The sequence below is a fragment of the Durio zibethinus genome, chromosome 4 (assembly GCF_047325235.1).
Source record: "Durio zibethinus cultivar Kanyao isolate XHJ-2024 chromosome 4, ASM4732523v1, whole genome shotgun sequence".
Lineage (NCBI taxonomy): Eukaryota > Viridiplantae > Streptophyta > Magnoliopsida > Malvales > Malvaceae > Durio > Durio zibethinus.
The window spans coordinates 35647464-35667702 of NC_143165.1; the positions used below are offsets into that span (position 1 = coordinate 35647464).

Sequence of the window (20239 nt, forward strand, 5' to 3'; positions counted from 1 at the left end):
ATTCAAATGGAGATGGAAATAAGTATTATATTTTGGAATAGAGATAATGATGAATATGATTTTAAAATTTTTATTAAGTATAAAGATGTAGACAAATAATATAGCATTTTTCTCGTACTTGTACACATACTCTACATATATATTTATATATATTCAGTAAATAGATTTTTATTAAATAATATAAATTATTATTTCAAATTAATTAAAAATGATATATTTTTATTTAAAATATATATTAAAATATTAACTAAAAAAATACATAAATAAAAAAATTAAAAATTAAAAATAATTAAAAAAATTTTTATTTTATTTTTTTAAAATTATGGTTATTAAAATTATTCATACTTATTAAATACGTGCGAGTATGAGATGAGGATGAATTTGAAATACTCATTAAATGTAAATATAAGAATTGATATAATATAAAAATTCGAATATAAAGATGAAGAATATTCTATCTCACCCATTAGCATCTTTAGTCCAAATCGACTAAAAAATTTTTCTCACAATATTCAAATGAAACATTAATTAAAATTTATAAAAAAGGACAGGAAGAATGGTGCTTGTTTAACCTCTTTAGGCAATTTGATGATGAAGCCTATGTTCATGATAAACTGATAATAATGGTTGACTGATCATATTCCTTTATTTTAATGATTTTACCTTTCAAATGTTTACATATACAACAATAGGGGAAAAAAAAAAAACAAAAGGATAACAGAGTTTAAACATGCTAGAAACTCTGCTATTTTCTTCCAACAAAAATCAACTTTAATGATTGTTGGAATTCACCCAAAACAACAAAATTTTTATAATGTGTATATATAAGTAATTCCTATGTTTGATAGCTTTGCTGAAGGCTGGAGACTAAACCCTCATTGAACCTTTGAAATTGAGGTGTTATATACAAAAACATCTTCCTGCCAATGCAGTTGCCTGTATTGTTTGTATCAATATGAATCAAACTCTTTTGCTTGAATGATTTCATCCCAAATTTTCCATCTGAAATGGGGTTTAGGGTCTGAAAAGTGGGGCGATCACAAATTACCAGACCAGTCATAATTTTGGTACACAATCTTAATAGGGCCTTCATCAGCCAGAAGGTGTGTCAAAAGCCCTGCTCTGGTTGGATCCAGGTAATTCATGACCCATTTGAGGACATCCTTCCCTTGTCCAAAGTCTACGCTAAACCTTTAAGGTGAAAATGCAACAAGTTAAATTCAATCCAATGCATTGTTAAAAGGGTTTTAAGTGTTAAAATTTGAAATCAAAAGCGGTTGGATATCAACTCTAAATTTGAACTGTGAGCTTTAAATTTTTTTCTTTCAATTTTGATGTAAGAAACATAAAGTACTTGGAAAATTGACAATAGTATATTAATTGGAAACTTACCACTTGATGATCCGAGTTAGATAAACTGTTCTTTTGTCCAAATTGATCTCAATTCCTCCACTCTGGAAATATTCCCTGGCAGCACATTTTAGCTCACTTTCAACACCCTGAGCTGTGAAAAACCTCACTGTTGGGCTTGACCTTGTCCCATTGCATAGTCCAAAATGGATAAGTGGATTAACTTTAGTAGGAGCGAGCTGTTCATTTGAAAAAGAAAAACTAGTCAAGCATGTAAGATTTTGAACAGTTAATTTATATAATCATTTTAAAAAAGTGATATTTAATAGGTTTAGAATTCGGATACCAGCATCTGCAACTTTTTCTATTATCTGCTTAATTTGTACCAAAACAAGTGAAAGTTTGCAAAAATATTGTATGAAGAGTAAGCTAGTAGAGCAAAGAAATTGATGAAGTTGGGTTACCTCTAAGCGCCTGTCTCCATTGCTAAGGGGCCTGATTAAGGAATAAGGAGACTTTTGATTGTTTCTGAGGATCCCATTTTCTATAATGCCGAGGGAGTAAGGGTACCCTCCAACTACATAGTGGAAATCACAGAAAAAAGCTCTCTTATCAAGTATTCCTTCAGGATGTCCGATGCTGATTACAGCATGGATGACCATGGCATTGTATAAGTTTAAGAAGAAGGCTAGCCTCTCATCTGGAGTCAGTACTTTGAGATTGATCCTTTGCAGATCTCGAGCCAAATTTAAGTACCTGCATCAACGAAGAGCGACTTGCAAGTATGAATACAAATCTCTATGTATATATCATAACGAATTCTCATAATATTTTCGGCTTGAGATTCATGACAAATGAAATCAAGCAAATAATATTCTAACAGGAAATGAAGAATAAAAAATACCTGCGGAATTCTTCACTTTTGATGATGATATAATAATTAACATGGAGCCTGTCATCAGAAGCATATGCTTCCAGTATGGCAGACATTAACCTGGAAAGCTGATCGGCGAGAAAAGATGCGGATTTGGGTTCACTATCATTTGTTGAAGTTCGAAAGTTGAAGCATCCGATGATAAAGGGCTCATGCTCAAGGAAACGATAAAAATGGTTTCCTACTTCAAAATCATTTTCCCTACACAAAAATTATAATCAAATAATTAAAAAAAAATTATGTCTAAATGAAAGGTATGTTGGAAATTAACGTTTTATAAGATGTAACAGAATGTTCCAACCCAAAGACATGGTGGATGAAGTGCTTCTGGGCCATCCGCTTTGCAGTTTCAATGCCCTATAATTTATGAAGGGTAAAAAATATTAATAGAATAGTAAATTCAATTTCTTAATACAAGGAATTTTTATACAAAAGGATCTCTTTTAAAATAAGAAACCCTAATTCTACAAGGAGTTTTGATTATACTATTTTACAAATCCAAAAGCTTATAATTCATTTAATCGATTAATATTTATATTTGAAAATATATTAAAGATCCAATTATAAGATACACCTTTTGATGAGACAAATTTTTTTATTTGAACTCTCAAATAAACCTTTAATGTATGAAATAATTATTATTCAATTTTATTCATCATCTTATGTATCAAATATAATCTAAAATTATAAAACTTGCAGGAAAACTTGAGTTTGTTCTGCCCTCTTTCTTGTCATTCTTCAAAGTATTAAATAGAAATACTATATATTTGCTTTTGTAAAGATATAGTTCTAACTTGTAGCAGCAAAATTTGTTATAATCGTTATGCTTCAACATTATGTTAAGTACTTGTACACACGCATCTGATAATTCTAACCTAACTTTAAGATATATCCAATTACGAGATACAAAGCCCATAACTATAACCTAAGAATTGTTGCTGTCCACTATTATTAGTGCTTAAAACGTGGTGTTCTTTCCATCTCGTATCGATTGTTTGCATTTGATTTTCACATGGTTTTAAAAAAAACTTTTACTTTGATAAATTTTAAAAAAAAAGAAGGAAGAAAGTAAACAAATTACCTTTCTTCGTCCACAGTCAAGGTGGTTAATGATGGCTTCCACCATATCAACACCAGCAAAGCAATTCTTGACAACCTTCATCTTAATCAAACGGTCCTGAATAGGCAAGCTCTGTCTCAGAAACTTCACAATCCCAACCAACTCATCTTCTTCTTCTTCCTCATCATCAAATCCATAAACTGGTATTGCAGGCACTCCCTCAGGACATTTCTCACCCAACAATTCCTTCATTCTCTTATCCAACTCCCCGCTATTTCTCAGTGAATTCAACGTCACCAACGCACCGATCAACTTCTCGTTAAAAAATATCTGGGGCACTTCGGAACTCCCTGTTCTTTCGATCAACTCCTTGGCCCTTTTGGGGAATACGTCGATGTTTATTTCAACGTATCGAAGCCCTTTGTCTCTGAAAAACTTACGAACAGCTGTGCAGTCACGACAGTTTGACCTAGTGAAGAACGTTATCTGACCTCTTAACTCTTCTCTTTCGTCTTCGCTTTTCAGCTTTACAATGACTTTGACCCCAGGGATTTTGAACTCCGTTACTTCGAAGTTTAGTGAATCGTTTTTCACGATGAAATCCCCGTTGTCTTCTTTTAAAGATGATAAGCGTTTGATGATTGCTGCTGAGAAACTGCTGCTTCGGTCTCTTATATATTTCCCTATGGAAGGCATGGTTTCGGCCAAGGACAAGGATTGTGAACGTTCCACTTTTGGCTGTGGTGGCTCGGCTTTTGGGAGTTGAACTTGAGCCTTGATGGCTGGCATGTGATGATTATGGCCATTACCATTGGTTTGAGGATCAACCCCCTTACCATTGGAGTCCTGGTTTTTGTCATTCGAATTACAATCTTCCCTGCTTTTCTCCATCTCGACATCACAGAATTCTCCTCCATCTTGATCATCCGACACGGCTGTTCCATTCACCTGGCCGTTTTCGCCACCATTGGGGTTATCCTTCTGATCCTTTGGATCCATTTCTATTTGATTCATTTCTGAAAGGAAAAGAAAATGAAAAGAAACCAAGATATAACAAAGAGAAACGAGCAAGGAGAATCAGAGCGACGCAAACGGAGATATTTAAATATAGATAAGATGGAAATTGGAAAAAAAAAACTAAAAAAAATTTGAAAATTGGGTTTGAGGAAGAGGTCAAAAGACGTGAAGACGGAGACTCCTTTTTGTTTGGTCAGAAATACTTACCCAAAAACAATGGTGGCATATGAGTTTTGAGTTAAGACTGACCGATCCTTCATGGAAAAACATAGACTTTGGTTCCCAATTTTCCCGTATTTTAAGTTGAAATGACTTGGGCTCAGTCAAATGCATTTACAAAAAAATCCATTCGCTTTACTTAGAAATAGATTTGGCAAGCCAACCTGAATTCGTTATCTTATAAGATTTTTCCTTTTTTGAAATTGGGTTTTGGATCAACTTAAATTTTTTAAGAAAAAAATAAGAATCAAATTTTAGGTAAATTCATATTACCTAGTATATATATATATATTATTTTTTATTATTTATTTAATTTTATATTTATATTTTATTAATTTTAAATTGAATAAAATTAATTGCAATTTTATATATATACAAATCAAATCAAATTTAAATATTTAATATATAAAATTAAATCGAATTTGATGAAAGCAAAAAATTGGTCACACTATCATTTCTACTTAGAAATATGATTTGGGGGAATAGGTCTTTCATCCGTCCACGTGGCATTGGTGGAATCGGACCAAGTTTGAGCTTAGTTTGAAAAATAATTGAATTACTCGAATTTAAAATAAAATTTTAAAATATGTAAATAAATATTATATTTTTATTTATAAATGTATGTAATATAAAATTAATAAAAATTACAAATCATTACAATTTTGAGTCTGTGTAAAGCTTAGGACCTACAAAGGGGATTTAGCCTAAAATATAATATTTTTGTCCTTGGGCCTTTTAAGGGCATCATGAATGAAGGAAAAATTGTCTCAAATTGGAAAACAAAAAAATCCATGTACTAAAGTAGGAAAAAGCCCAAAAATTAAGGTCCATGAATGAAATTAGTGCTAGAAAGGTCCATGTCACTAAAAAAAAAAATAGTTTCAGGATGTGATTCTATTAGGATTAAAAGGAACAAGAAAGCCCAAAATGAGGCAGATTAGCTACTTCTTTTTTGGACAGCATCTAGGTTGGCCTCAAGGCGTGTTTTGTTCACCTCGAATTCGATTTTATCAAAATTTTTTTTGTTTTTTTATATTCGAATTCGATTCGATATTATGTAAACCGAACTTGACCCGATCATACTTGAAATTAATAAAATATTATTTTTTAAATATAAATATTTAAAAATATCATTATATAAATAAAAAATTAAATAATTAATTAAAAAATATTTTTTTATATAATGTCGGATCAGGTTTTAGGCAAACTCGAACCTGACCTGACTCGACCCTGATTGTTCCCTAACTTTATCCGACCCGACTCGAAACTCGAATTTCAAAAAAAAAAAACTTATCCCATAGAGTCGAGTCGAGTCGAAACCCGTCAGGGACAGATTTGATTGCTGTCCCTAACTATATCCCAAGTTAGAACTTAATTTATAAATAAATTTAAAAATTAATTTAATTAATTTATTCATTTATTTTTAAGAAATGATATTTAATTTTAAGATTTGAATCTTAGTAACTATAATTTTTTTTTTATTTTTATGCTATTATACAAAAAAAAAAAAAACCCTAATTTACATGCAAATCCAAGTCAAGTTTTCGAATATTCAAATCTAATTTTTTATCAAAATAAATACATGCATTTGTTATTAAATATTTGATAGTAATGTCTTATTTATGGTTATTTAAGTTTCTTTTTGTGTGTAAAAGAGACCAATGTTTAGGGAAAATTAGAGAAATCAAATTTGCAGCTATTGGCCAACAGAAAGGCCATTAGTGGTGAGTCAATTGTTTTTCATTTTCTGATTGAAAACTAAATACTAGCATAAGAAAAATAAATGCAAAATGATGGTTTCCTTTTGTGCTTAATTCTCCATCATTATTCATTAGCACTAGATATCGATTTAGTGCTTGTCATTTCTTTTTCATACTCCATTGGCCCTATGTATGTATTAAAATTTAAAAATTATTAAATATCACTATTTAAAAATAATTATAAAAACGACCCTAATTAATCTTAATTTTTTTTCTTCTCTCTACCTATTACACTAAAATATATGTAGTTGAAGTACCCTTTTTATATTGGAATTTAAGATGTCAATCTCCCATTGGTATGCTTTCTCAAGTGGTTGGTAAACATAAATATTCATTATCTAAGTCTACGTTTTGGATGCAATTGTTATTTTAGTAAAATATAGATAAATTTTAATAAAATTTATATAATATAAAATTTTCATTAAAATTTTTTTAATCATAATTATAATAATAATTATTATTATTTTTAATTTTATTAAAGTTAATTTCACTATCCAACCACAAAGTGATGAATTAAAGGACATCAAATTATCTGATTACTTGTTCAACTTTTATCTTCCTTTTTATTTTTTAAAATAAATAGAAGAAAATTCAATGATGTAAAAAAATATATATTATAATAGTGGCAAGAGGTCGTACTTTTTTATGTTAAAAAAATATAGAAATTGGCATGAATTTGCAAAATCGTAAAAGGCCGCCAACCGTTGTTTGGAAAACTCTACGTCTACGCACGTGTTTTTCCCAAACTTTTGATTTTCCCTCCCCTAACATTTCCTTTCTTTCCAACCGGCTATATCCGGTCACCCCACCTCAATTCGCAATCCTTTATCACCTCTAGCTGACAGCTATTTTTTATTTTCAATATTTTACCTTTAATTTGTATTTATTTTGCTATAAAGTAGAATCTTAAAATCAAAATTATATTTTATTTATTGATGTAATTTTTTAGCTTAATAAGAGAGAAGCTGAATAGAGGTTGAGATGAAAAATTTCTTCCATTTGTAGTGAAAAAGACAATAAAAAAATATATTTGAGATTTAATTTCGAGATGTACTTTAATATTTAAATCAATCAAACGATATAATAAAATTAATAAAAGATAAGAATGTTGCATGATTAATTTAATTTTTATTTTTATATCTAAATTTTATTTAACAGTTATTATTTTTTTAAAAATAATTGTATTTCATAACACTTCTACGTGTACTAAAAATTATGTAAAAAAATTAAAATAAAATTTATTATTTTAACAATCCAAGACTTGACCTAACGATTTGTTTCACTTTTAAAAGTTTGATTCAAGTTTTGAATTTAAATATCTACCAAAAATTTGTTTTTATTTATGAACATTAATTTTTTCAAATTTAAAATTATTTTTTTTTGGGGGAATTTGACTGATATTTTCTAATGCTTTTCTTGTAATTTTTCTGAATTCATTCAAAGTTTATACCTAATTATTCTTCCATTCCATAAAAAAAAAAAAAAAATGATCAGAAGTTAAGATGAAGACTTTTTTTTTTTTTTTTTAATATCCAACTAGCACCTGTGATCTGACTGGCCATGCCACCGGTTTGCCGGTAAACCGTTTTATGAAATTAGGTAGATTACCTGAAAATTTCAAATATAATTTCAAACTCGTATAAAAATGATATGAATAAAAAAATAAAAATTATATAATTTAAAATATTAATAAAAATTAAAAATTAATTAAAAATATTTTTATATTAAAATAAATTAAAATATTATTTTTATATAAAATATAATTAGAATATATAAATTATTAATGTTTTTATAAAATGTGAATGTTGAAACTACCGTATATTAAAGGTTGGAGCGTTACTCTCAACTTCAATAGTTACCGTATTCTGCTTGCCATCTGCCAACGGCTTTATTAGCTCGACTCTCTGCTTTGATAGGCAAAACAAAACAAACTTATAAAAGAGAAGCAAGGCAAAAGGCAAAGGCAAGGGCAAAGCCTCTCTTACCATTTGCTCTTGCTCTCTTTTCCCTTCTGACAACTCCCTCTTTCTTTCATTTTCTCTTCACTTCTCCATATCAAAATCAACCCACCCTTTTGTTTTGAGCTTTGATCCTTTAACCGAAGCTCACAATGGCTCAAATAATGAAAAACCATGTCAAAAATCTTGTATTTTGTGGAGGGTTTATTTTATCCTGAACGAATAAAGTTTCTCTCTTTTTGTTTCCCTCCATCTTGGATTTTCTTGGTTGTTGCTTTTGTTAATATGGGTGCTCAAGATTGTTGGGTTCTGGTTGTTGTTCTTGGGTTCTTGTTGCATGCTCAGTTACTCAACTCACAAAACCTGACATGCAATCCATGGGACTTGACTGCACTCCAGGATTTCATGGGCAATTTGACAACTAAACTTGAAGGCTGGCCCACAAATTCATCAACTGATTGTTGCGATTGGGAAGGCATAACCTGTGAACCTCCATCTTCTGGTAGAGTAATCAAGTTGGAACTTTCCAAGAAAAGATTATTAGGCAAATTATCTGATTCTTTGGCTGGTTTGGATCAGCTTAAAACTCTCAATCTTTCCCATAATTTCCTTAAAGACTCACTGCCACTATCTTTGTTTCATATGCCAAATTTAGAGCAACTTGACTTGAGCTATAACGACTTCTCTGGATCAATCCCAGAAAGCATCAATCTTCCTTCAATTCAAGTTCTTGAAATTTCTTCGAATTCCTTGAATGGTTCTCTTCCTTCCCATATATGTGTTAATTCTACTCGAATTTGGTTCCTTAGTTTGGCAGTGAACTATTTCTCTGGTAATATTTTACCAGGGCTTGGAACTTGTTCTTCCTTGGAGGAACTTTATCTTGGCATGAATGATCTCATTGGTGGGATAACTGAAGACATCTTTCAGCTTCAAAATTTAAACTATTTGGAGCTTCAAGGTAACAACTTTGGTGGGAAGCTAAGTCCTGGTATTGCTAATCTCTCTAAACTTGTTCACTTAGATATTTCTTCAAATAATTTTTCTGGAGAGATCCCGGATGTTTTCCGTCAGCTACTGAATTTAAACTATCTTGTGGCTCATTCAAATAAATTTTCTGGTAGAATTCCCACTTCATTGTCCAATTCTCCAGCCATTAATTTGCTAAATTTGAGGAATAATTCATTGAAGGGTTCTATAGATCTTAACTGCTCAGCTATGGTTTCTTTGAACTCTCTGAATTTGGCTACGAATAAGTTTACTGGGCCTGTGCCTGATAATCTTCCCTTATGTAGACAACTGAAAAAAGTCAATCTTGCCCGGAATAATTTCAGTGGCCAAATCCCTGATAGCTTCAAAGAATTTCATAGCCTCTCTTATCTTTCCTTCTCGAATTCGAGCCTTCAGAATCTTTCCTCTGCTCTTCAAATTCTGCAGCATTGTAGGGAGCTAACTGCTTTGGTCCTCACCTTGAATTTCCCTAATGAAACATTACCTGATAATCGTAATCTGCATTTTGAGAAGTTGAAGGTTCTGGTCATCGCAAGCTGTAGACTCGAAGGTTCAATTCCCCAATGGTTGAGAAATATTACTGCTTTGCAGTTGTTGGATTTATCATGGAACCATTTGACTGGTATAATTCCACCATGGTTTGGAAGCTATAGTAATCTTTTTTACTTGGACTTATCAAACAATTCGTTTACTGGAGAGATCCCAAAAAGTTTAACTGAATTACCAAGCCTCATTCATGGAAACATCTCACTGGAGGAGCCTTCGCTAGATTTTCCTTTCTTCATGAAAAGGAATGAAAGTGGGGATGGATTGCAATATAATCAAATTTGGAGTTTTCCACCAACACTTAAACTTGGTCACAACTTTCTTAGTGGACCAATTTGGCCAGAGTTTGGGAATCTGAAAAAGCTCCATGTGTTTGATTTGAAGTTCAATAATTTATCTGGATCAATTCCGGCAAATTTGTCTGGGATGATCAGCTTGGAGATTCTGGATCTATCGCATAATGACTTATCGGGGACCATACCATCTTCACTGGAAAGTCTCAGTTTTCTGTCCATATTTAATGTTGCCTACAATCAGCTTTACGGGAGGATCCCTTCTGGACGTCAATTTCTGACATTTCCAAATTCAAGCTTTGAAGGAAACAATCTTTGTGGTGATCATTGGTTCCATTGTCAAGATACTACTAGTGAAGATCGTCATGAATCCCCAAAAAGATCTGGAAGGAACAAAGATATCATAATCGGAATGGTTGTTGGAATCATATTTGGGACAGCATTTCTGCTTGGCCTTACGTTTTTGATTGTCTTGCGTGCACATAACCGCAGTGAGGTTGATCCCGAGAAGGAGGAGTCTGACACCAATGATCAAGATTTGGAAGAACTCAGTTCAAAGCTAGTGGTCCTCTTCCAAAATAGGGAAACCTACAAAGAGCTCTGCATTGATGACCTTCTGAAATCAACCAACAACTTTGACCAGGCAAATATCATTGGTTGTGGTGGTTTTGGCCTGGTTTACAGAGGCACCCTCCCTGATGGTCATAAAGTTGCCATTAAACGGCTCTCTGGTGATTGTGGTCAGATGGATAGAGAATTCCGTGCTGAAGTTGAAGCACTTTCAAGAGCTCAGCATCCAAATCTAGTCCATCTACAAGGGTATTGCATGAATAAAAGTGACAGGCTCTTAATATATTCTTACATGGAAAATGGTAGTTTGGACTATTGGTTGCATGAGAAGGTCGATGGACCATCCCCGCTAGATTGGGAGACAAGGCTGCAAATTGCACAAGGGGCTGCTAGGGGTCTAGCTTATTTGCACCAGTCATGTGAGCCTCGTATTCTTCACAGAGATATAAAGTCAAGTAACATTCTGTTAGATGAGAATTTTAAAGCCCACTTAGCGGATTTTGGTCTTGCAAGGCTCATACTTCCCTATGATACCCATGTAACCACTGATCTGGTAGGGACATTAGGGTACATTCCTCCCGAGTATGGGCAAGCTTCTGTTGCTACCTATAAAGGTGATGTGTACAGTTTTGGAGTTGTGCTTTTGGAGCTTCTGACTGGAAAAAGGCCAATGGATATGTGCAAGCCTAAAGGATCCAGGGATTTAATCTCTTGGGCGATTCGTATGAAGATGGAAAACAAGGAGAGCGAGGTTTTTGATCCATTTATCTGTGGCAAGCAGCATGAAAAGGAAATGTTGCGGCTTCTTCAAATTGCATGCCTTTGTTTAAGTGAAAGCCCTAAAGTTAGGCCTACAACTCAGCAACTAGTTTCTTGGCTTGATAAAGTCAACCTCAACCTCCAGCTTGGTAATGAAACTATGGAAATCTCCGGTTGTACAGCTAGAAATATTTCTTCTGGATCCATTGTTGCAGAAGCTCAGATAGAAGCAGCAGAAATTGGTAGTTTTTCATAATAATGTCATCCTGTTGTAATTATTTCTCCACATATGTGGCCTATCAGATTTTGCTGCTCTCCAACATGGAGGACAGGGAGGGGTATAACAGAAGCAACAAACATTTTTATCACAAACTTTGTAAGTTTTCACGTTCAAAGTTTGTTTCTTACCTCAGGCGACGATAAAATGTTTGTTTCAAACATATAAAAAATAAAATTTCAACTTTTTGTATGTAATGGTGGTTGATATGAATTGAGAAAATTTTCTTCTAATCATGTTTACCGACCATCATGCATGTAAAGGCATGCTCATTTCTGGCTTAATTGCATTACTAGTGGTAGTTATTAACTAGCACTATGTTAATCCCAAATGCAAAGCTCTCATGTTGCTCTGATTTCAAATCATGTCGAATGTCCATGCTGTTGCTACATTTGCATTGGACTTTAGATTTGGGTTGTTCTGCCTACACAACAGGAACTGGACAGTGAGAATTTTAACAGTGCTGAAAAAATATTGGATTGTGATGTCTCAACAATATTGTTTGCAAGTTTTTACTGTTCTGCAATTGGAATCTATTTAGATAATTCGAGAACAAATAGAGTGAATGACATGAATTTCTATTTTTGAGATAAATGGTCATACATATACTCCATATTATTTATATTTAGTGAGAATTTGTGGTTCCAATGGCGTTGGTTGCATGCAATGCAATGCTATCAAATAAAATCACAAGCTGCAAAAAAAATCAAACCATTTGACATTTATAAACACCAAATTCTTGGTCAATAAGGTGGAATAGAAGAAATTTGTTGGTTCACCATACGTTTTTGAGGACAATTTTTGGTGAATTTTATAGTAGACTAATGGCCAACCAGTTCCTAATTTTGTCATTTGCATATTTGACTTATCTGTCTCATTATTAACTGAAAATTATACTAAATTTTCAACGGTGGCGGGTCAATTCAGGCAGGGACATGCTTTTGCCATCCAATAGTTGATTTTTCTTTTGGGGAATCGTCAAATTTTATAGTCTCATTCTTGCATATGATTCTTTTCACAATACACATATTAGTGCTAGCAAAGTCAAAAATAACACCAAAAAGACATGAGTGACTAAGCAAATGTGGAGTGATCTAGATCAATGACTTTTGAATCTAGATTTTCATATTCTCCTGTCAATTTATGACCATGGGGAAAAAATTGGCATATTTGCATTTAAGTTACGACCTGCTATATTTTATTTTGATTTTTTTTTTCCTCTCTGGGATGCCTAAGAAGAAAAGTGAAGTTCCATTTTTCCTTTTTCTTTTTCCTGGTCTTCAAAGATTTCTGAGCTTTGAGGGTTTGCACTTGGCACAACTTCTGGACAGCGTAAAGAAGCATTATTTTCTTTCTTTGCTGATTCTGATTTTCTGAATTGAGATCAGCAAAAATTTGTTTATTCAACAAGAACATTGATTGTGGTGGATTGGATCCAAGAAAGGAAAAATATGTGCTTTCAATTCCATAACTAGACAGCACTCAAACCCTGGATCTGACAGCAATATCAAAGCACTAGTTTCATTTCTTACGTGGCAAAACCATCACAATTCTAGACCTTTATGTCACAAGCATCCATGCTTGTCCAAATCTGTTGTAAGAAGAATTCAATGTTTGAATCATTTGATTCATGTAGTCAAAGAGATGACATCTAATAGGTATGAGATTTAAATCTCAACACCTATAACCTCTTTCTCTATCTTAGATTACGGCATCTTAGTTAAAAACAAATCTGTCTAACGAAAAATTGCTCCTATTATTTTCTGTACAATGTAAAAATGTCAAAAGAGCTATTTCCTGTCACAGAGCAGAAAAATTGAGCAAATATTTATTAACTCAAATCTCAGCATTGAAATCAAGCTTTAACTAAGATTGTCAGATGATTAAAGGGTGCTACAAAGACTATCCTAACCACTTTGTTGGAACGATTAAGAGAAAATATTGATAGGATTTTCTAGTCTCATTGGATCCTAGATAAGCTGGTTAGCTAATTATTTGCTTTTGTAGCCTAGCAAATCAAATGCCATTTTCCACAATATCATCATGATAAATGATTCACAAAATACAGTACTCCTTTCTTGTAAATACCTCCTCACATTCATGCACCAAAACATTCGATAGTTTTAGTCCAAGATTTAGAGAAAAAAAACATAATGCTTAATTCTATTTATTCAATGTGTTTTGGCAGCAATTGGTGATTTGATGGATATATTGCTTCCTTATCAGGTAAAATCATTCTCGAGCAGAAGCACAAATTCCAAGTCACTCTAACAAAACAAATTACAATAGAAACAGTTGATCTGACTTTTCGAATTACCAACACCTAACTCAGTTGACAATCTTTGGCAACCTCTATCTTCGGTTGCACATGCATCCAAGTCTGTCTCAGGGGCTCAAAAGAATGAATTCCAAACACCCCACTGAATTGACAGGACAGTCACCAGCATCACCAACCATCACCGATCGATACCTAAACTGTCAAAGTTTGAACTCACTAAACATTCAACAGAGATAGGTATCATTGAAATATTCTTACAGCTGCAATGAGATTGAGTCAAACTACATAAAATGTAATGATGCAATCACACTTTTGCTTTTAAGTTGAATTGTAAATAATCCTTGATAAATAGTGAGATATATTCCTCATGAATACGCAGGCATTGAGCAGGGGCCTTCCCGAGGTAGTTTATCAGCTAGATGAGTGTATGAAAATCTTATAATGAAATAGAGCAAATTGGATATATATAGTAAGAACAGGCTTACAAGTATGCTGGGGTATTTGGGTTATAGGAATTAAAGTCATGGTGGAGACTGATAATGGAACACAGATTAAGAAGACCTTCATTGATATTCTATTCAATCTTTGAGCTCTTGCCGCCGAAAAAATTACCATTTTTCTATTCAACTATCCCACTTACAAATTGCTTAGTCATAGTGCTAACAAGGTCATGATCCTTGTCTTTGTAATTCAACCATGGCTGCGCACAAACCACAGATTACTTGCAAAACCAAAACCAAGTTAGGCACGATAATTTGAATAAAAGTTACATTTCCATTTAAGAAAATTTTCGTTGATAATTGAAATTTGATGATGTTTACATGCAAAACACGTTTGCAGAAATACATGAAAAACCTTTTGTTCATAAAGAAAACCCTGCCACTACGATCGATGATGATGTCTTGTCTTTCACATTCTGTTCATCATCCACGAACTCAAAAGCATTGCAAACAATGGGGGGCATCAGCAATATTATAATGGCGCAATGACATGGGACATTATCTTAAAACGACATGCTCACAAGTATTAGGCGTTGGATTCTGTGTCATCTTCCATTTCGTGCACAGCTTGAAGGGGACCGCTACCAAACATGAGGGCTCTATTTGAGAGATTATTCAGAGGATCATCTCCAAATAAACACACCTGGGGTTCAATCTGATTCAAGCGCTTCCACTCATCATCTGACAGAGACCAATTAAAGATGTCGATATTTTGCTTTATCCTGTCAGGCTTTAGGCTACATGGTAGAACACTGGTTCCTCTTTGAAACCCCCACCGTAGAATTACCTATAAAGGAGCAAAGCAGACTGACATGATTTAAAACAATCAGAACTGCTAGACGAGTTTAAGGTAGCACGTTAGGACAGGATACATATCATGTTTTTTAAGGGCAATAAGTGAAGTGAACACAAAAGTCCTCGGAGGGGCCAATTCTTGTTTCAGCTAAATCCAGAATATGCTCAAAGGGTATTCACCCCATTGTTATAATAAGTGACAGTTCTGTCTTGGTTCCCCAAGGCTACAACCTACAAGTGGCAGTTTTAGTATTTATACTGATAAAAATTCCAGTTATTATCATGATTTGCTCTACCATAAAGAATTGTGATCTTAAATGCCCCCGAAAAACAACACTCCAAAAGTAACCAACAAATTTGAATTCTTGCAGTTGCAAGGTAATTGATTAAGAAAACATTGCATTGGCCAGCTAAAAGCATGCACTATCATACACAAGAAGCTCTAAATAGATAAAATATCCTAGACCTAGGGGTCTCGATCAGAAGCATTATTCAGCCATAACCATCATGTAACGATGTTGAGACGATCATTTGCAGATGAGTAGTTCACTTCCCATTTTCTATCAAGAAAACAGTTAAGATAGCCACCAAAAGTTGTAGACCTCTTTGCATCTGTGATAGCATTTATTGCAGGCCAATCATGATAATACAAATATATGCTAAAGGTGGAAGGTTATTTGTATACCAGATGAAAAAGGTGGTCCACCTAACTGGTGCAGTAGAAGCAGTTATTTATAACATGAAAAACTAGAATTTGGGTGGTCTAATAGGCTTTAGTATGTTAAGATGCTATCAATGGGTTGTCCATCTACAACCTCTCATCCCAACTCTTTTCCCCCACAGAAAGACATTTGAGGTTCATATACAGTACGTAGGATTATTTTTTTCTTACTCCTGTTGAATTTTTCATTGTTGAGTGTTTTGCGATGGGAAGAATTGCTACTCAAAATATGCTTTCTTAATGAATCATTAATACTCAGCTAATCTTAATTTCACATTAGTTGGTATCAGCTCTCTGAATCTTTTTCTCCATTCTGCTTGATCTAAGGTTATAGCATCAGAAAGATTTAAAATGGCAAACCCTTTCTTCCTACTTCAACCCATTATCTTCAGTTATTCCACCATTTTTTTCTTCTATTTGAATCACCTTACTGCTACTTGCTTGGTACTCAGTACTCACATATCTACATTACACATAATCACACCATCTAAGGTGCTACATGTTCCTCCAAGACAAAGGAATATAGTGAAAGTTCACTACATTTGCCATCTGTCTTTAGTGGGAATAAGTAATGTCTAGAAATAAGGTTTGATCTCCAGCTTACTATAGTTCAGGAGTTAGCTAGATGTAAGTTTATTATATAATCTTAGGCTGGCATTCAGCTTATTGGCCTGGTTGAAGAGCCATGCCTTATCCTGTGAATTCACTCTTCATATGGTCTTTGGAGGAAAGGGAAAAGGAAAGAGGAAGTGATTGAAAATGGGGTATATCGGGTTGGAAGTAGTTGACAAAAGGAATTTCTCTGGTATGGCTATGGCTGGAAGTTTAAACTGAAAGAGACTTGCCATAATATTAGCACTTTTCCTAGAGATATGCTTCCTGACTAGTAATGCAGGTTTGGTTACCAACAATGATATGAACTTCTGTTCAATAACAAAGATATTGCTTTTCATGGTTTTGGGTAGTAAATATGGAAGATATGCAAACTCTGCCTCTGAAGGTAATTAACTATTTGAACAATACAAGGAGCATAGACTAAGTTTGCTAGTGTAGTTTCATGTGACCGGGCCAGGTTGGTTACTTGGGAAATTATACCTTAAGTTCCCATTTCACTGAAACCAAGTATCATTAGTGTTGATTTTCACATGGATGAGATGAGAAGGTCAACATATTGTTGACGGATTCAAAGTCATTCATTACCCTACTTTAGGCCAGAAGAAAAGTAGAAAGAGATAGCTACTATGATACATAGTCAGTTAAAATAGACATGATATTGTTTTTATAAGAAATACCTGTTCAGGTGTCTTTTTGTGCCTATGTGCTATCTCTCCAACAACTGACAATTTCAGCATTGGTCCATGTACTGATCTAGACCTCCTAAATGAAATGCGAGGAGTTCCAGGTTCATCTTCCCCACCTGATCCACTATCAGACACTCCAGGGCTTGAAGCAGGTACTCCCAAAGGAGTGTGAGCAGATACATGGATACCTTTCAATTGGCAGAACTTCACCAGTTCATCTTGCCTCCAAAAGGGATGCAACTCCACCTATTAAAAAATGAAAAATTAATTCTAGACCTTGTTGATGAACTTCATACAGAGTTCAGAAACAGAAAAGCAATCAAGTTTTTGGTGAACTAATCTTGTAAATAAAAGAAAAGAAAAAGGGAATGACAACAAGAAGAATAGAGATCTATTTAGGGAAAAGGATTACAAGATAAAGTGACAAACAATATTTTGAGCATAAGACTAGAGCCTGTTATTCCAACACTCGATTTCAATAGAAGCAAAACAATTGCAAGAACGAAATTGGCGAAGATGTCTAATCATGGGCAAGGTAAAACTACAAAAAACATGAAAAGCATAATATAGAACCAATGTAGAAAAGATCTGAATTCTGATAAAAGATAAAAGAGATGTTATCTGATGCAATACATCCATTGACATTTTTGAATGGAAGGTAACATGTTTAGCAAAGATATAGCTCTTGTGGTAAGGTGCCGTGTACAAAAGACAAAGTTCCATTTAAAATGCATGCATTGAGGTAAAAGGGGATAAACAAAATGATGTGCTTTCATATGATTGTAAAACATGCAGGATATAACCTGTCAGGTTGCTTCTTCTTTCAATAACTGTGATTATCATGTAACTAGCAATCATCAAAATTCCAAACCACAGCCAACCGACTATAACATAAACAAATATGCTTGTGCATCAACTGGTAAAGTTTGCCTCAAGTTTTGCAGACCCATGTTCAAACATTGTAGAGAGTCATTTCCTTTTATCATTTTGTCATAGCAAGGCATAGGAGTTCTCTGACACTGAGCTACCAACTGGGTGAATGGATTTTGATCAAGAAGAGAACTGATGCAGAAACCACCTCTAGTTAAATGAACATGCAGGGTGCATGTAATCATAAAAGTCCATTAGACTGTATCATTGCCTGGTAATTAAAAAGAAGAAACTTGTGGCTGGCTCTCCAACTAGTTTAGAATTTAGTTCACAGTAAATTCTCAATAAATCAATGCAAAGGGCAATTCTTTCATGCAAGAATCACTGAAATTAGAAGAAATTCAAATTTAGGAAAAAAAGTGTGACATCTATGGAACCTGGTTAACTGCAGGTACGACTTTAGCAAATTTAAGCAGTTCTTTGATTTGATTAACACTGAAATTGCTGACACCAATAGCTCTAACCAAACCCAATTCGACTAGGGCTTCCATGGCCTTCCATACCTTCTTCAGCCGATTTAAAAACTGCCTATGCTCACTCCCGGACTTCAAAGGAGGATCAGTTGCATCTCCAAAAGCTGAGGTCTCAGGCCAATGCATCAAATAAAGATCCAAATAGGAGACTCCAAGATTCTTAAGAGACACCCTAACATAATTCTCAATCTTATTCAACGAATTCATAGTACAATAAAGCTTAGAAGTCAAGAAAACATCCTCTCTTTTCAAAAAACTTTTGAAGGCTTCAGCCAATGCTTCCCCAACTTCAATCTCATTGCCATAAAGATGTGCACAATCTATATGGCGGTAACCAACCGACAATGCTGTTTTCACAGCATCAACGCAGAGGTCTCCTCCACTCTGCCATGTTCCAAGCCCAATGGCAGGAATTTTAGCTCCAGTATTCAACACAAAGAAATTCCCTGGATTCCCAGCTTTTCCTTTCATTTTCCTTGATCTTCTTGACCCACCAACCAAGGATTACAAAGGGCAAGATTCAACTCCAAATTTCCAACAATCTTAACTATGTTCACTTGCGTTTGGTATTTGAATTATAAAACTCCAATGAACAAAGAATAAAATCCCAAATTCTCAGGATTGCAGTAAGATAGGCAAATTGAACCAAAAACCCACCAATGAAATCTCAAGAACAAGACAACCCAAATCAGCAAAAATGAAGCTGGTTCAGCATAAAGACCAAAGGAACATTTTTTATCGAAAAAAACCAAAACTTTACTTCAAATGAAAAAGAACCCAGCTTCTGTTTGTCTATTAACATGAAAGAAACCGACAATTGATCATTCATCAAAAGGACCACTAAACCGAACCAAACTATAAAACAAAAGCAAATGAATAAACAAACCTTAAAAATCCAGACCACATCACCAAAAAAACGACTTGTTTTTTCCACTGTGTGTATGCAAAAAAAAAAAGTAAAAATAATATTTACAGCTAAACTTCAAAAGAGAGGGCCATGGGCAACAGCGGCAACACAGGGAAGCAACATAAACGTATTAACTAAAACACCCCATCAAGAAACAAAACAGGTAGCCTGGATATTTGATACTGTATATATATATACAGTATCAAATATCAAATATCAAATTATCAATCTGTAGATCTATTTAGGAATAAAACAAAAGGCAAATGGTCAAATCAATAATAATACAGTTTATATTATTATGTTGAAATTTTGAATACTATTGTGTATGTTTATGGAATATAAAGAAAAAAAAAGGAAAAAAAAAAACAGAGGAAAAATGAAGGTTTTGTACCCAACTGGAACAAAGGAGCTGTCTAAATCCTGCTACCTACCACCTACCAAGTACCCAACTCACAACTACATTCATTGGACACTGCCCTTTAATATCTCTTTTGTTTGTGTCATTGAAATCTAACTTTTTTGAAAGATATTTTTGGTTCTGTTTAAACCAAAGCTGTAGGTTTCTTGTGCTGTGACTTGG

General features: G+C 33.7%; 2 protein-coding genes and 1 pseudogene across 4 annotated transcripts; 1 reads left to right on the top strand and 2 right to left on the bottom strand.

Annotated features, from left to right (window-relative positions):
• Positions 1-615: 615 nt before the first annotated feature.
• Positions 616-4698, bottom strand: LOC111288544 (uncharacterized). The gene is made up of 7 exons (XM_022879468.2): positions 4569-4698; positions 3366-4360; positions 2586-2641; positions 2255-2485; positions 1815-2106; positions 1393-1589; positions 616-1191 (listed from the first exon to the last, which is right to left on the bottom strand). The coding sequence occupies exons 1-7, from the start codon at positions 4585-4587 to the stop codon at positions 1038-1040; spliced, it is 1944 nt and encodes a 647-aa protein (XP_022735203.1). The 5' UTR covers positions 4588-4698; the 3' UTR covers positions 616-1037.
• A 3550-nt stretch (positions 4699-8248) lies between these two features.
• Positions 8249-12677, top strand: LOC111287634 (phytosulfokine receptor 1 pseudogene; annotated as a pseudogene). The gene has a single exon (XR_016341806.1). The product of XR_016341806.1 is annotated as a phytosulfokine receptor 1 pseudogene (transcript).
• Positions 12678-14786: 2109 nt separating this feature from the next.
• On the bottom strand, positions 14787-20106 carry LOC111288317 (aldo-keto reductase family 4 member C10-like). 2 transcript variants are annotated; one of them, XM_022879155.2, is made up of 3 exons: positions 18657-20106; positions 17341-17595; positions 14787-15319 (listed from the first exon to the last, which is right to left on the bottom strand). In XM_022879155.2, the coding sequence occupies exons 1-3, from the start codon at positions 19221-19223 to the stop codon at positions 15059-15061; spliced, it is 1083 nt and encodes a 360-aa protein (XP_022734890.1). In that variant the 5' UTR covers positions 19224-20106; the 3' UTR covers positions 14787-15058. The 2 variants fall into 2 exon arrangements, with proteins under 2 accessions (XP_022734890.1, XP_022734891.1); XM_022879156.2 differs by having other exon boundaries at positions 18783-19771.
• Between the last annotated feature and the right edge of the window lie 133 nt (positions 20107-20239).

Bases quoted from the DNA above. Each gene is read 5' to 3' on its own strand.
- LOC111288317 (XM_022879155.2), bottom strand. From the start codon at position 19,223: ATGAAAGGAAAAGCTGGGAATCCAGGGAATTTCTTTGTGTTGAATACT. The intron at 17,596-18,656 runs GTTCCATAGATG...ATTTTTTAATAG, and splicing joins TCGTACCTGCAGTTAACCAG to GTGGAGTTGCATCCCTTTTG. The intron at 15,320-17,340 runs GTATTTCTTATA...GCTCCTTTATAG, and splicing joins ACAAAAAGACACCTGAACAG to GTAATTCTACGGTGGGGGTT.
- LOC111288544 (XM_022879468.2), bottom strand. The intron at 1,590-1,814 runs GTAACCCAACTT...TCAAATGAACAG, and splicing joins ATGGAGACAGGCGCTTAGAG to CTCGCTCCTACTAAAGTTAA. The intron at 1,192-1,392 runs GTAAGTTTCCAA...TTCACCTTAAAG, and splicing joins CTAACTCGGATCATCAAGTG to GTTTAGCGTAGACTTTGGAC.